Source organism: Pipistrellus kuhlii, unplaced genomic scaffold (genome assembly GCF_014108245.1).
Source record: "Pipistrellus kuhlii isolate mPipKuh1 unplaced genomic scaffold, mPipKuh1.p scaffold_m20_p_30, whole genome shotgun sequence".
NCBI classification, from domain to species: Eukaryota; Metazoa; Chordata; class Mammalia; order Chiroptera; family Vespertilionidae; genus Pipistrellus; species Pipistrellus kuhlii.
The window spans coordinates 3,568,760-3,585,456 of record NW_023425530.1 but is presented as its reverse complement, the minus strand read 5'-3'; the positions used below and the strand labels follow the sequence as shown (position 1 = coordinate 3,585,456).

Genomic DNA, 16,697 nt, shown 5'->3' with positions numbered 1-16,697 from the left:
ATCCTAGCTTCCCTGTTTCAAGGTTGTGTGACTCCGACAAGTTACCTGATATCTCTGTCTTAACTGTCTCATCTATCAATTGTAGTGTCTCAATCTGCTTTTCTGCATAAAACATTTAGCTCATAATTCTGCTGAATGGCCTTTTCTGAGGATGGAATCCACAGCTCCAAAGATACTCACCATTGTCCCTCAACTATGATGCTATCTATTATTTTACTTTCCTACTGGTCTGATATTTTCTGGCTCTGGGATACCACACAGCCTCATCCTCATCCCCAGCCTAGGCTGGTTGCTTGGTCTCAGTGTTGCCTTTAAAATGCTCAATCATTACAAAATGCATTCATACCAAGAACTCTGGCCCTTTTAATACTTAATAAAATTTTCTGCTTTTTATTACCTCATTTGATAGATGAAATATGAGCCACAGAGAGATTGAGATATTTATCCAGTGTCACCCAGAAATTAAGTAGCAGAGCTGGGATTTAAGCTTTCCGACATTGCCTTTTTCCACTTTATCCAATACCCTCTCTGTCATGCTTGTCTTATTAAGATGTATGTTGCCTTGTTATGATTGTGATTTTAAAGTTTGGCACAAACATCAACATTTTGAGATGCTATATCCTCTCTGTTCAGAGATCTTTGCTGTCCAGTTTATTTCTAGCCCTCCCCCAGGACAACACATTTCAGGGTGCCCACCCTCCTGCTTCTCTGGGCCCTGACTTATAGTCCCCACCTCCCCGTCACTGTGTATCCTCCCTGACCAGGCCTGAAAAAAATGAAACAACCACTGGAATTGATGCTGTCTGCACATACTATTCTGACGATGTGGATCCTAAGCTGGACAGAGAGCAGCTGTACTGGGAGATGAGCGATGGGACCCATGGAGTGACCCAGCTGGGCTCCTTCACACTGGACAAGGACAGCCTCTACATCAATGGTGAGCATCCTTTTTGTAACCATTAGTTGAAGCTGAGAATCTGCACCCACTCATTCTATGTATGGTCTTCTGCCTGGGCAATCTCCTTTGATGTATGAAGGACCCCCACAGACCCTCCAGTTTGCAAATCTTTCTCTTTCCATGGCATCCATGCATTCCACAGAAATGATTTGTATATTTGTCTGAGACACAAAAACCTTTCTCCAGACAGATGAATGACAATATCCCTGTGGTTGAAGCAAATGAAGATAAGAGGCTGGCTATCTGTTTCCCTGCCAATATCTCAGAAATACCTCTAGACCCTGAGAAGCACAGTTGGCAAACAAATGCTCTAGAAATGTTGGTATAGGTATCATCCCAAATAAATTGCAAGCCCATGAAGGCAGGGACTGGGTCTTTGCCCCTGAATCATTACTGTTGAACTGTGTAGACTTGAATTCTGAGTCTGGGATAGTGGCAAGTGGTCCTCAGCCTGTATCCCTCCCTTGCTTGTATCCTAGTACTGTCTCCTTTTCTCATTTCAGGTTATACCCATCAGACCTCAGCTTCCACCCCCAGTGGTGAGTACTCAGGGCCCTGATTGCTAGGTGCTCCAGGCCACCTATAGACAGCAACTGATTCCCCATCCCAGGGCTTTGGCAGGAGAGGAAGCCAGAGGACCCAGTTATCTCACATACTCTACATCAATGGCTTGGGCTGGACAGGAAAGCTGCACAGAGTCATCCATGCTACACTCAGGGTCCCCATTCTTTCTCCAGACCATTTCTCTTCAGCTTCCGTGGCCTCCACTCTCTTCCCAAGGACCTCGCTGGTACCAACCCACTTCTCCAGCTCCACAGGTAGGTGGCTTCTCTTCTAGCTCCTTCTAGGAAGCCTCAAAACTGGGACCCAGGAAGTGCAGGAAAAGGCTGCTGTTTGGGGAACCTAGAACTGCCATGGGCACCCTTTGCTCTGAACTCCTCAAGAGCAGAGAACGTGAACTCATCTCTCCAGCTGTTGACCTTTGACAATTTACTTACCCTCTTGGTGCCATAGTGTCCTTACCTAACAAGTGGGAATAATAATACTTCATAAGCTCATTATGAAGTTAAATGAAAATGTATGTAACAACACCTAGCACTGGAATTATCAGAATATTTAGTTCAACAAATACTATTGGGCATGTGGTCTGTGCTGGGCAGGGGCTATAAGATGTTAAGTCAGGTGTGATCCCTCCCCTCTCCCAGTTTACAGTATATTGAGAGAGATTGAAATTAAATATACAGTAACAATTGATAATAACTATGGAAGATAACCATGTTGTTCAGCACTCACTACATGCCAGGCCCTATCCTATTCTTTTTATTTATAACTTTTCATTTTGATATAAATGTAGTTTCACAGGAAATTGCAAAAAAAAAAAGTGCAGAGATTTCTGTACTCTACACAGTTTCTCCTCCATGATTAACATCATATATAAACTAGAGTCCACTGTCAAAACCAGTAAGTAAATTGACATTATTAGATCTGCAGAACTCCAGATTTAGGTTTTACTATTTACATGTACTTGTATGTATATGTGTAGTTCTCTGCCATTTTATCACATATGGAAACCACCACCACAATCAAGATACAGAATAAGTCACACGACCCAGCCCAAGCCCTGGACACTACTAATCTATAAACCATGTCTACAGTTTTGTTATTCTGAGAATGTTATATCAATGGAATCATACAACATGCAACTTTTGGCAAATTCCTTTTTTTTAACTCAGCCATAATGCACTTGAAATGTGCTAACTCCCTTATTAATCATGTAACCTCCAAAATTTTCTTACAGTAAGGAGTATGATTCTCCTCATTTTACAGTTAAAGAAATGGAGATACAGACAGGTTGAGTAACAAAACCCTGGTCTCATGCTGATGAGGGTCTATGTTGAAACCAACATAGAATTTACCATATCAGTTATGTCTAAGTGCACATTCACCATGTTGTGCAACCATTACCACTATCCCACTTCCAGGACTTTTCAACATTTGGAATGGAGACTTGGTCCCCATTAAACACTAACTTCCCATTCCCCACCCCCAGCTCATGGTAACCTCTGTTCTATTCTCTGTCTCTATGAATTTGACTGTTCTAAATACTGTATATAAGGGGAATTATGAGTCCTTTATATCTGGCTTATTTCACTTAGCATAACATTTTCAAGGTTTATCTATAGTGTATCATATATCAGAAGTTCATTCCTTTTTATAGCTGAATACTATTCCATTCATCTTTTGATAGACACAGGTTGTTTCAACCTTTTGACTGTTGTTTTCAATAGCTATGAACATTTGTATTCAAATGACTGAGTCCTTGTTTTCAATTCTTTTGTGTATATACCTAAAGTGAAATTTCTGGGTAATATGGTAATCCTGGGTTTAACTTTCTGAGGAACTGATTTTCACACAGCTCTCCCAGCATTCCCACCAACAATGCATGAGGGTTCTAACATTGTCAGCAATACTTGTTATTTTCCTTAAAAAAAAAAAAAGCCATTCTAATGGATATGCATGTTACTGTGTCTAATAGCATCTTGCTTTGCTCTTTATATACCATTCTGTCTTTGTGTCCTAAGGTAGTTTACCTGCCTACTTTAGACCCCTGCTTCCTCAAATCTGGCCCTTTCATCTCAGTCCCCAGAAATTGCCTGAGAGCCCAGCCCATGTCTGATTCAGACATGGCCTCCTTTTTCCTTCCCTCTGCCATAGCAGCTGTTTCTTTCCTGGTGCCATTCACCCTCAACTTCACCATCACCAACCTGCACTACGAGGAGGACATGCAGCATCTGGGCTCCAGGAAATTCAACGCCACAGAGAGGATCCTGCAGGGTCTGGTGAGACCCTGCCCTCTGATGCCAACTCCCACCCATTTTACCTCTGTCCTACCCAGTAATGTCAGCCCAATCCACCCCACTTATGCCCCCACCTCACCATCTCTACCCTGTTTACCTCACCAATGTCTCAGCTCCTCCTGGCCTCCCTCAGTGGTTCCTTCTCACCTCCCCTCTCTTCTTTTATAGCTCAAATCTGTGTTCAAGAATAGCAGTCTGAGATTACTCTATGCAGGCTGCAGACTAGCCTCGCTCAGGTGAGATGACACCTTCCAATAACACAGCCCACTTGGGGTATAAGACCCTAATTTATGAACTCCAAGGCTTTGTCCAAATTTAGTACAACTACTGCCCATGGATACTAAGCATCAAAAATACCTACCCGTGTTTCCCCGAAAATAAGACATCCTCTGAAAATAAGATCTAGTGCATGGAAAGATAAGACATCCCCTGAAAATAAGACAACTTTGGGAGAAAAAATCAATATAAGACACTGTCTTATTTTTGGGGAAACAGGGTACAACAGCAATAACAGCATCTAAAAATTACTAAAACCCAGGCACTGTGGTGTTACTTTATATTTAATCTCATCAGTCCTTGCAACAACCTCATGAAGCAGGAGCAGAAGGTGTAACTGAGGCTTAGAGGGATTAAGGAACTTGTGCAGGTTTCACAGAGAAATCCCAGCATTTTGGGTTGTAGTTCCAAATACCTAGCTCTTAAGCAGCCCTGTCTCCTCTGCCCACATTATGACCTTGTAGGTTGTGAAAAATACCAATCTGACAACTTTTCCAAAGGAACTGGACCAGAGGATCTAAGAGGGGAAGAAAAGCTAGTATTATAGAGAGAATGTATGCTCCTAAATAGGTCAGACTCAGCTGAAGGGAGCCTTCCCAGCACAGTACAGCTGGGGGTTGAGGTGGGCACAGTCCCCTAAAAAAGCCTAAAAAGGGAATCTGGACATTCCAGACTGTGATGGAAATGGGTCAACACTGGTATAATATCCAATATACATTATCAAAATTATAATCTGTATTACCAAGTGTGTGTGTGTGTGTGTGTGTGTGTGTGTGTATATATATATATTACTAGGTATATGTATAACAGGCATAATATATAATTTACAATAATAAAATATAAGTAAACATATATCATATATATTAGACATATGTTTATGTATATTTATTTATGTTACATGTAATATATACTATGTATATATACTATAATAGGTGTAATAGGTGGGGCTCTGTCACACATCTGTTGCTTTCCGAGGCTTCTCTCCCAGGCCTGTAAGAGGCTTGGAGCCCCATGGTTTTCTAGTTATTCCTTTATGGAGGTTATATTCCTGAATGCAGCAGATTCCTTGTTAACTAGAGTTTCCCAAGTTCCTGTCTTAGAGGCTGGCAAAAAGAGGGAGGGAAGGATGAATGGTGGAGAGAAAGTTGGAACAACAATGTGGAGGTTCTCACCCAGCTCTGAGAAGGACGGGACAGCCACCAGAGTGGATGTCATCTGCACTCATCGCCCTGAACCTGGAGGTCCTGGACCAGACAGAGAGCAGCTATACTGGGAGGTGGGACGGCTGACCCATGGAATCACCAGGCTGGGGCCTTACACGCTGGATAGGGACAGCCTCTATGTCAATGGTGAGCAGCTGCAGTGTGATCTCTTCCTCTATTGGTAGCCTCTGCCCTCTGACTTGAGATCACACTTCCTGAATGGCCTTTAGGCCCTTAGCCAAGTGCACTGAATGATTTGGACTCATGCTTTCTTCTTCATCTTAGACTGACTTCACTCTTAGGGTCTTATTTCCTGATGTGAGGGTGCTGTTGGAGAACCCCCAACAGCCTCTAGCCCATGAAACCCCCTCTATTGTACTGATCCCTACTTGGTTCCCCACCTCTCCCTGAACTCTTACCCACTAACATCCCTTGCTCTTGCTATAGGTTTCACCCATCAGAGCTCCACACTCATCACCAGCAGTGAGTATACAGCTGGTGTCCCTGGGCCCCCAACACCAGGCAGGGACAGAGCTGAGCCCTCTTCATGCACACATATGTCCTTTCCAGGAGGGAGGAGTTCCTGGGAGGACACACATTATCTACTGTCCCCTCTTCCCCAGCTCTAGAGGGGGTCCCAGCTCAAGCCCCATATGCAGTAAGCCAAATAAATAGTATCTCCTGCTGATGTTTCTGCCATGTGAGTGCCTTTCTGCTTTCACTGATGATGGCTTTTCTGCAGCTCCTGGGACATCCACAGTTGACCATGAGAACTTTGGGACTCCAGCTTCATTCTCCAGCCCCACAGGTAAGGACCAGTTATTGACACATCTGTTAGAGAGTGTTTGATGAGTATAAACATCTCTGACATTATTCACTCAAATAAAGATGGAAAGTCATAGTAAATCTAGTAATAATTAGTCAACAAACTTGGTGGATCCTTCTGGTGCAGAAATCAGAGCCCATGTGTGTGAGGGCTCAAAGGCTGCAGGCTGGACTGAACAGAGAGTCCTACCAGGCTCAGAGTAGGTTTCTCATCTGCCTTGTCGTTGCAGCAACAAGCCCTACCTTTGTGTTGTTTACCCTCAACTTTACCATCACAAACCTGCCGTATGTGCCAGACATGGGGCACCCAGGATCTGCAAAGCTAAACATGACAGAAGTGGTCCTGCAGTCCATTGTAAGAGCCCCAAGATGCCTGCTGCCCACTCCTCCTCACCTCTGCCATGCCTCCTTCACTTCTCCTGCTAACCTCCCTCTTATTTCTCCCCAGCTTGGTTCTTTGTTCAAGAACACCAGCATCGGCCCACTGTATTCCAACTGCAGACTGACCTCACTCAGGTGAGATGCTCGGGGGTGGATGTTCACATCCCATGCCTCACAGGCTTAGTTTCTGTTCTCCTCCTGTGCATGTTCCCCACCTGCCCAGTGTAGCAGCTCTAGGTATCTGTGACACTGCATCTATTGAGCTTCCTCCCAGTTCCTCTTCCTCTGGCTTCTATTTTGTCTTCTGAGAGGTCCTAACCAAGGTGTAGAACATTCCAAAATTATACTGTGCTGAGGAATATTAAAAAGCAAAAATGAACAGCCCTTGTGGCATGCACATTTCTTTTTTTTAAAATATTTTTTATTGATTTTTTACAGAGAGGAAGGGAGAGAGATAGAGAGCCAGAAACGTCGATGAGAGAGAAACATCGACCAGCTGCCTCTTGCACACCCCCTACCGGGGATGTGCCCGCAACCAATGTACATGCCCTTGACCGGAATCAAACCCGGGACCTTTTAGTCCGCAGACTGAGCCAAACCGGCTTCGGTGGCATGCACATTTCTTAACCCACATTTTAGGTGCCCAAAGGTGATACAAGATCTTGGCACTGCCCACACCTGAATATTTTTCCTCTAATCTGAGAGTGGGGTGGTAGGGAACTGGAACATGAAAGGTGAACATTGCGATAACTTAGTTTTAATCCACCTTCTTCATCCATTGATTATTAATGCTAGATATTTTGTCGCATTTTATTTTATTGTTTGCCTTCTAAGGAAGATAATCAGCTATGTGGCTTTTCTAGATGTTTCATTCTTGCAGTCTCCCTTATCATCAGTCCTGCATATGTCCTTTTACCTATGTTCTCCCCACCCTCAGGCCCGAGAAGGATGGATCAGCCACCAGAATAGATGCCATCTGCACCTACCACTCTGAGTCCCCAAGCACTAGGCTGGACAGAGAGCAGCTGTACAGAGAGCTGAGCCATGAAACCCACGGTATCACCTGGCTGGGCTCCTTCACGCTGGACAGAAACAGTCTTTATGTCAATGGTGAGTGGAAGCGCTGCCATCAGTTTCATTGCACACATTCTGAGTCTTCCGTCCTGTGGTGTGGGGAGGATTTGACCTTGTTTCAAGCTGGCATACTCCTTTGGTTGTTTTCCTTAAGAAGAGGCATCCATTCACAGCTTTTCCAGAGATAGATTGAGAAGTCAGACATTCAGAAGAGGGATGAAGGTAACCTGATATAGAATTTCTTCCTCTGCTCTAGTGGTATTCTTTGGGGTTTGTCTTTAGAGTTTTCATTTTGAGGGTACTTCAGAAATACTGTTTAAATAGATTCATGGATACTCGGCGGGCCCAGATTCTTGACACTTCCTCCCAACCCCCACTTTTATAACTCTTCACCTTATCCCTCTTTTCTGCAGGTTATACCCATCAGGCCCTGACCTCTACCTCCAGCAGTGAGTACTAATTTGGGTCCCACTATTGCTCTGCCTTGGGGCCCTCTCTTCTCTGTGCTATCCTCACCATACTTCTCCAGAAAGTGGAAAAGTCAGAAAACTTCCATTTTTCCACCCCTTCACTCTCCCACTCAGGAAAGAGAAGGCTGGCATAGGTTTGAGGACAAACTATCGATAGAAAAAAGTCCGAAGTTCCCATGGCGGGCCTTCTTTGACTAGGGAGGCCCTCATCAACCATATCTGACTCATTGTGTTTTCTTTTCAGTTGCTATGGCCTCCACCACGTCTCCAGCAACTTCAGCGACCCCAGTACCAGTCTCTATAGGTAGGAGCTTGCTCTATGTAATTTCCCAATAGAGAGCCATGACCATTTCTTTATTCATTTAGTTAGTATTCCTTTATCACTTTCTGTATAAAAGGCCCTGATAATGCAGAAGCAATCAGAATAGAAAGGGGCCTATTCTTTGATGGGCTTCCAGCAAGAAAGGTAGACAATAAAGACTTGAGGGTACAAAAGGTATTGAATTAGATCAGAATGGCCTTGGGTGAATTCTGTAGGTGTGTGGGGGAGGGTGGTTCTTTCTCTAGGCCACGTGTGTCAAACACAAGGCCCTCGGGCCAAATCCGTCCCGCCAAGCCTTGCAATGTGGCCCGCAAGGCGCTGTCATCACTGCACTCCGCTGCGTTTCCATCACAATGACAGTTTATGACTGTTCAGTAAACCATTCGGCCCGTGATTTAGGCTGGATTTTAGATTTTGGCCCCTTCTCTGATTGAGTTTGACACCCCTACTCTAGGCTTTTAGTTTTCATTTCCAGGAAACAAGGGAACCACATGAGCTCTGTGCATACCTAGAAATGCTCCCGATAGGTCGTGGTCAGGGATTTGGGCATTTTCTGGTTGAAATAGGGCCAGCTTTTTCACTCCTGGGCTCCCACTGGCTCATGATAGATTTCGATAACACCTAAGGTCCCAGATGAGGTCCTAGATGAGCTGTCATTGCCTCTATATTACTTAAGTCTATTGGCACTCATCAGTGAGGGCCTCCTGAAGGCATTAGGACCCTTGTCCCCTCACAGCTTTTCCAGAACTAGTTGTCACTGTAAGTGGGATCTGCCTATGGTCCTAGGTAGAGGGATTAGTAGCACAAACTCGGTCACCTGGATTCAAACCATGCTCTATCATTTAGAGATTGAGTGACTTGGGGTAAATTATTTAACCTCCCTTAGGCTTAGTTTTTACTTCTGTAAAATGGAGATAAGAATACTATATTTCTTCAAAGGGTTTTCCTCAAGGCTTAAATGAGTTAAAATGTAAGTAAAGCACTTAAAACAGGTCCTTATCCATAAAAACAAAGTATAAGCATTTCTTCAAACAATTTAAAAAGTCAATAAATAAGTGGATCTCATAGAAATAATGTAGATGAAATTAAAAAAAAAAACTCAGGAAAAGAGGGTATCTGTCTAGAATTTTAGCAAACTGCAGGGTCACACATGTTTGCTTTCTGCTTTATGATGAACTTACCTCCATAGTGCAGTTTATTATACTTGTCCTCAGTGCCCCTCAGTTCATGATGATATATGGGAACTCATCCCTTTGAAGCTGCCTGTTTTGAAAGAGGATACCTCTCAATGCTTGATGACTTGATGACACATGTGAGCTGCCTCCTGCTCAGGCACACTGAGCAGAGGGTGGGCTCAGAAGGCATCTCTCTCCTACCTCCACTGCAGGCACTGTTCCTACCCTGGTGCCATTCACTCTCAACTTCACTATCACTAACTTGCACTATGAGGAGGACATGGGTCGTCTTGGTTCCTGGAAGTTCAACACCACTGAAAGAGTTCTGCAAGGCCTGGTGAGAACCTTGCCCACCTCACTTCTGCCCCAGCTACTGAAGCTGGCCCACCTAATCCCTACCACACCCATAGAACTGACCCTCACTCTAGCCCCAACTCACTCTTGCCCCAACCACCATGCAAGACCCACCTACCTAAGTGTCACACCTGTGGAAGTAGACTCCACCCATCTTATCTTTATCTCCATGGATACAAGCCCAGCCCATTGATACCAGCCCCATCCATATCACTTCTGCCCTGCCCACCCACTTACTTCCCTTTCCTTCTTCTACAGCTGAGAATCTTGTTCAAGAATAGCAGTGTGGGTCCCCTCTACTTGGGTTGCAGACTGACCATGCTAAGGTAAGACCTTGGAATAACCAGCTAGGACAGCCTCAGATGTTCCTAGATCTAAAGAGTTTGGTTTGACTCCTTGTTGCCCTTCCTGTTGGAAGTGGGGTTGAGGAGGCGCTTGTTCTAGGACCAATGCTTCTTTTGATTTTATGTCCCCCATCAACTGTCTCCAGATTCTGCAGATGCCATCAGCAGGATTGAACTCATAGCCTATCGTCCTTCTTAATTGAACTCATAGCCTGTCATCCCTCCTCCCTTCATTTTGATCAGTGAGGGCAGTTCCTTTAGGTTTTAAATTTCATGCCCAGGATTTTCTGAAGCCAAATATGTCTCTTTCACTGGCTTTAATCTCAAATTTCAGCTGCACACGTGTCTCAAGTATGAGCTTTCCTGTCCTCAAGACTTTAGGATGCTGGTTTCTACTTTGCAATTTAATGGTGACTCTCTTACCCACTGACTCTGCTCAAAGACTTAGACTGGCCAGAAGTTGGTGAGCTTAGAGAATCTGAGTCTGACTTCTTACCTCTCTACCAGCCTCCTCATTTCCTATGGATCATTCCTTCCTGCCCCCATAAATGTCAGGACCCTTCCTAAAAAACTGTATTTATTGTTTTCCCCGTCATCAACTCTTGCCAGGCCCAAGATGGACAAGACAGCCACTGGAGTGGATGCCATCTGCACACATCACCCTGACACTGTGGGCCCTGGGCTGGACAGGGAGCGGCTGTACTGGGAGTTGAGCCAACTGACCTATGGTGTCACTAGGTTGGGTCCCTACACCCTGGACAAGGAAAGTCTCTACATCAATGGTGAGAGGCTGCCATTTTTTTTACATTTCAGCAGGTTGCACATTCTCCTTCATTTTTCTTTTTCCTTCATCCCTCCCTCTACTCATCTTATCTTTCTCTACTTGTGCAGGTTACACACACCAGACTCAGGCAACCACCCCTAGCAGTGAGTATTCTGTGGTTTATAAATCTCTATAACCCTACAAGTCTCAGTCTTTAAGAATGGAAGAGACCAGGCGTCTATTGCCTCCATGCCCCACCCCTACTCCACCCCAACCTCCAATGAAGAAGGACCATTACCATGACCACCTCCCTCTCTGGTATCTCCAAGGTAATTTGATGGTCCTAAGCCATTCTCTGTAACCTTTTTATGAAAACTATAGGTAGATCCTGAATTCCAAATTATCTCTCAGACCTTGGAAGAATGAAAAGCAGGACCTCTCACTAAGAAAAATTTTCCAAGTGGCCAACTTGCCAAATCAGTAAAGGATCTATTCTCCAGCTTACCTACTTAAACAATGGCTTGTTTTAAGAAATGTTCTTTTTGAATATATTAAATAGATATGACTTTATTCTTATAATAACTTGATAACCAGTTGAAAGGTTATTACTTTGGCCTTTCAGATAACAAACAGTCCATGTGCAAAGAGGCTAAGATACAGCAACCATCTCTGGATCATTAATATTGCACCCTCATACCATCATCTTCACTTTCTGCAGGTGGCCAAAGTTGGGAACCACGTAAAATAAAATATTCCATTGCCTCCACTCTCTACCCCCACTCCATCTCCAGCCTCATATAAACAAGAAATGATCCCCATAAATAGCCCCAGTCATGGGCACCCCATCCCTTTTATGTCCAAGCTGATGGGGTCCCCAAATTAGGCAGGGGTTGTGTTCCAGTAACCCTTTTCCCCACATCTGATCCAACACTGACTCAGAACATGGCTTTTCCATCCCCTCTCCAAAGCAGATGCTGGCCCTGCCCTCATGTCCTTCACCCTCAACTTTACCATCACCAACCTGCACTACACGGAGGACATGCAGCCAGGCTCCGCAAAGTTCAACTCCACAGAGTCAATTCTACAGTATCTGGTGAGAGCTCCTGCTGTCCACTTTGCTTTCTAATTTCCACTCCACTCCTCCTTGCTACAAGTTTGGAGGATTTAGAGGGCTAGAGAGGCAGGCAGTTCCAGCTTCAAAACTTGGAACGGCCACAGACAAGTGATGTGACTTTGGAATAGTGATTAGTCTTTGTGGTATTGTTTCCTCATCTGTGAAACTGAGACAGTAAGTCTTTTATCCCAAAGGGTTCTTTTGAGAATTAAATGTGGTATGAGAATATTAGGGAGCTGTTGTGTGTTGTTTTTTTTTTTAAAAAGCATTGTGTTTTAAATGATGATTAGTTTTATTCTTATTTTTTATTCATCCACTCCTTCCTTCTCAGCTTGAACCTCTGTTCACCAGCAGCAGCATTGGTTCATTCTACACTGGCTGCAGACTGACCACACTAAGGTGAGACCTCATCTCTATCTTGCCTTCATAGGTGTGGTAAGATGTGGGCTGGTTGGGCTGGCCATGGTCTAGACCACATGTGTCAAACACAAGGCCCGCGGGCCAAATCCGTCCCGCCAGGCCTTGCAATGTGGCCCGCACTGCGCTGTCATCACTGCACTCCGCTGCATTTCCATCACAATGACAGTTTATGACTGTTCAGTAAACCATTCGGCCCTCGATTTAGGCTGGATTTTAGATTTTGGCCCCTTCTCTGATTGAGTTCGACACCCCTAGTCTAGACTGAGCTATGGGAAGTGAAGTGCCTCGAGCACAATATATAAGTAGATGCTCACCGTTAGGTGCAGCCAGACTTGCAAGACATGAATGGGACAGACCCAACTACAGTGTTAGTTAGAAGGATGTGAACAGGAAACAGCAGGGCAGCACTGGACATTTGTGTTTTGCAAGAAAGCTCTCGGCAGTTGAAGGGTTATTACTTTGGCCTTCCAGGTAACAGTCCATGTGCAAAGAAATGAAACCTCAATGGATAGGTGCTGGAGCCACCCTGGCTCAGATGTCCCATGCCCCAAAGGGAAATTAATCTATTGTAACAGTTCTGCCCAGTTAACAGGGCCACCCCACTGTCTCAACCCAAACCTATAGTTTCCTGCTGGTTAAAAATGTCCATTTATTGTACTCCCAGAAAAGATGCAGGCCAAAAGCAGCACCAATAGGCAATGAAACTGACACTGCACCTTGTCAAGTAGGAGACCAGAGCTAGAAGCAGTTTAACTCCAGGTAGCTTCCATCCTGCTGATGTACAAGGGACACTCGCACTCCCTCCCCACACACATCAACTTCCCCACTTCCCCACCCCCATTATGCTCTCTGCCAGTGCAACCTGAAGGGTCTCCCAGGTTATTGTTTTGGGCCAAGTTTTCCCTATTGTCCCAGAGAGATGGTAATGCAAGAGGCAGGTGGGCAGTGGTGGGAGTCTGCTATGCAGTGTCTCATGCTCAGGTACATCTAAAACTTGGTCTGGATTATCTTTTTAAGAGCTGATGAGTCTTTTATTCAGAGCTACTCTCCATTTTCCTTAAGAAACGATGGGTGTTTTGTAACTATTTGTTTAATTAAACAATTAATTATTAGCACTTCTAATGTACTTGGCAGGAGGGCTGGGTATTTTATATAACACATTTCTGAATCCCATGATGTTGCACCAACGTGCTGCAAAGATGGGAGAACTGAGAGAAGCCATGTGGATTATTCAACAAGTGACAGCACTAAGGTTGAACTGATGGGCGTCTGATTCTAAAACATCCACTAGCCCTAGATGGGTTTCTCAATGGTTAGAGCATTGGCCCTCAAACTGAAGGGTCCCAGCTTCGATTCAAGTCAAGAGCATATACTGATGTTGAATGTTCAATTGCCAGCCCCAGTTGAGGCATGTGTGAGAGACAACCAATCGATGTGTGTCTCTCACATCAGTGGTTTTCCCTCTCTGTCTCTTCCCCTACCTTCCACTCTCTCTAAAAACCAATGGGGGAACATGTCCTTGGGTGAAGATTAAAATAAAATAAACACCCATTCTGGTACTTTGTGGCTCAAAGATGCCCCTTATCCTGTGATTGCTTATGCCTGGACCACGAAAGCAGATAAGCAGGCTTCCACATACAAGAAGGCTGAGGAAAGATGTCCTACCAGGATGTCATAGTCCTGTTTCCATATCTATGTCCTTCTCTCCCCAGGCCTGAAAAGGGTGAAACAGCCACTGGAGTTGATGCCATTTGTACCTACCATCCTGACCCTGCAGGCCCTATGCTGGATAGGGAGCAGCTCTACTGGGAGCTGAGCCATCAGACCCATGGTGTCACCTGGCTTGGTTCCTACACCCTAGACAAGGATCATCTCTATGTCAATGGTAAGCCTCTGGTGGTGACAGATGTCCTCTGCAGCACCAGTTGGATTCTTTCATCACTGTTCTGAGCTCTGACCAGAGGATACACCCATGTCTGCTTCCAGATTTCTCTCTCCTCACTCTTCCACTCCTTGTGAGGTCCCTGTTTTTCACCATATGTGTATATGTCACACCCAGAGAGTGTTGGGAAGTCACAGAAAGGTTATAGGAGCATGTCACCATCTGTAGGGACACAACCTCTTAATGGCATCTACTCTTCTCTTACACCAGTAGTCCAACCCCCTCATCCCTTTCTTAATAACCTTTGAAACATCCAATCTCACTCTTACCTACTCTGCAGGTTACACCAGACCAGTCTTGACATCCATCCCTAGTGGTAAGTGTCCAAATCTTAGAGGGCTCTGTGGCCCCATAGTGATTGGTGGGTGTAGCTGGTTCTTCCTCCCTATGGCTAAGGCCTCGCTCGGTGTGGGGGAAGGAACTCTTAGGGTCTTTATTATGGCCACCCCCCTCCCAACTTCAACTCAGTTTGGGCATCAATGCCAAATTGTCTCTGGCATCTCCAAGGTGAAGCTGCATTATTCTTATTTCTGATGCTTCCTCCTCAGTGTCTATGACTTCTACACCCTCCTTGAGAAACTCATTGGCTCCAGTCTCCTTCTCCAGTTCTACAGGTAAGAGCATTCTCTCTATGTCTACTGCTTTCCAAGCTGCATGCAATGAGAAGTCAAGACAGCGTGCATGGGCAGATCAAGGCAAGGGGACAGTGTAAGAAGGATAAAATCTAGAGCCTGAGCTTCTGCCCTAAAATAGCTGTGTGGCCTTGGGAAAGTGCTTCATCTTTCTGACACTAATTTTCATCTCTGTTAGATGGAAATCTAACAGAGATGAAAATTAGTGTCAGAAAGATGAAGCAATTTCATCTAGTGTCAGAAAGATGAAGCACATACAAATCTTGGAGGCACATCCTAACATCTCTGTTAGGATGTGCCTCCAAGATTTGTATGAGGATTACATGAAATACCAGATGGAAAGTGCTAACAAACGTTATAATGTAGCATAGAGTAAGTCCTTACCAAACATCAGCTGTTATTGCTGCTGTTTTTGTTGTCATTATTATTGTTGTTGTTATTATTATTATTATTAGAGGCCCAATGCATGAAATTTGTGCATGTGGGCGGGGTCCTCTCAGCCCAGTCTACACCCTCTCTAGTCTGGGACTGTTGGCTCCTAACCACTCGCCTGCCTGCCTGCCTGATTGCCCCTAACCATTCTGCCTGCCAGCCTGATTGCCCCCTAACCGCTCCCCTACTGGCCTGATCAACTCCTAACTGCTCCCCTGCCAGCCTGATCGCCTCCAACTGCCCTCCCCTGCCAGCCTGTTCACCCCCAACTGCCCTCCCCTGCCAGCCATCTTGTGGCGGCCATCTTGTGATGACATGGGGATGACATGAGGGCCACCTAGGCTTTTATTAGTATAGATTACTATTATTAATGTTCAAAATAAAGCTTTCCTGTTCTGGGGAGAGATATTCTGAGCTTCTGCAGCAGATGTGAATACCAGACTTACACTACCCCTCTGCCCCTGACCTCTAAATTTAGCAAAGGCAGTGATTCAGGGTGTGATATCTTCTTTCTCAACTTCACTACAGTCTCTGTCCTTGCCCTGGTGCCATTCACCCTTAACTTCACCATAACAAACCTGCACTTCACGAAGGACATGCAACATCCAAGCTCAGTGAAGTTCAACAAAATAGAAAAAATCCTGCAGCACATGGTAAGTCTGCTCATGCCCACCTCATTCCTACACTGCCCACTGATGGCCACCATGCCCACGGCTATCAGTCCCCTACCTCTCCTATGCTCCATTCATCTCTCCCTGCCTTCCAACTGATGCAAACACTGCTCTTCTCATTCCAGCCCTGCTCCTGCCCTTCCCTATCAGTCCTTCTACTCACCTCTTTCTCCTCCCTCAACAGCTCAGATCCTTGTTTAAGAACACTAGTATCAGCCTCCTCTACTCCAGCTGTCAACTCACCTTGCTCAGGTAAGACCACCAGAGATGCCCCAGTAAGGCACAGTGGAGATTTTATCCACAGTCCTCTAGGGCTGGGTCCTCCCTTTGATCTCAGCCTTTTCCAGCCCCTTATCTGAAACAGCCACTATCCCTCCAGTTCTGGCCCTTGGTTCCTGCACTGGACCTTTACATCCTCAAGAGTCTCTAATCTCACATGCAATATTTGATAGGAGCAAAACAAAACATAATAACCTGAAAGCAT

At 45.0% G+C, this 16,697-nt stretch overlaps 1 protein-coding gene across 1 annotated transcript in view; it reads left to right on the top strand.

The window, feature by feature from the left end:
- The window catches only part of MUC16 (mucin 16, cell surface associated), a 104,496-nt gene that overhangs the window by 19,385 nt on the left and 68,414 nt on the right, over positions 1-16,697 (top strand). The window contains exons 13-34 of the mRNA XM_045589315.1: positions 765-937; positions 1,462-1,497; positions 1,711-1,776; positions 3,677-3,798; positions 3,985-4,052; positions 5,269-5,441; positions 5,742-5,777; positions 6,037-6,102; positions 6,350-6,474; positions 6,568-6,635; positions 7,438-7,610; positions 7,988-8,023; positions 8,289-8,348; positions 9,754-9,878; positions 10,154-10,221; positions 10,849-11,021; positions 11,131-11,166; positions 11,974-12,095; positions 12,448-12,515; positions 14,249-14,421; positions 16,071-16,195; positions 16,398-16,465. Of these exons, the coding sequence (XP_045445271.1) occupies positions 765-937; positions 1,462-1,497; positions 1,711-1,776; positions 3,677-3,798; positions 3,985-4,052; positions 5,269-5,441; positions 5,742-5,777; positions 6,037-6,102; positions 6,350-6,474; positions 6,568-6,635; positions 7,438-7,610; positions 7,988-8,023; positions 8,289-8,348; positions 9,754-9,878; positions 10,154-10,221; positions 10,849-11,021; positions 11,131-11,166; positions 11,974-12,095; positions 12,448-12,515; positions 14,249-14,421; positions 16,071-16,195; positions 16,398-16,465 (2,160 nt within the window). The remainder of the gene's footprint in view (positions 1-764; positions 938-1,461; positions 1,498-1,710; positions 1,777-3,676; positions 3,799-3,984; positions 4,053-5,268; positions 5,442-5,741; positions 5,778-6,036; positions 6,103-6,349; positions 6,475-6,567; positions 6,636-7,437; positions 7,611-7,987; positions 8,024-8,288; positions 8,349-9,753; positions 9,879-10,153; positions 10,222-10,848; positions 11,022-11,130; positions 11,167-11,973; positions 12,096-12,447; positions 12,516-14,248; positions 14,422-16,070; positions 16,196-16,397; positions 16,466-16,697) is intronic.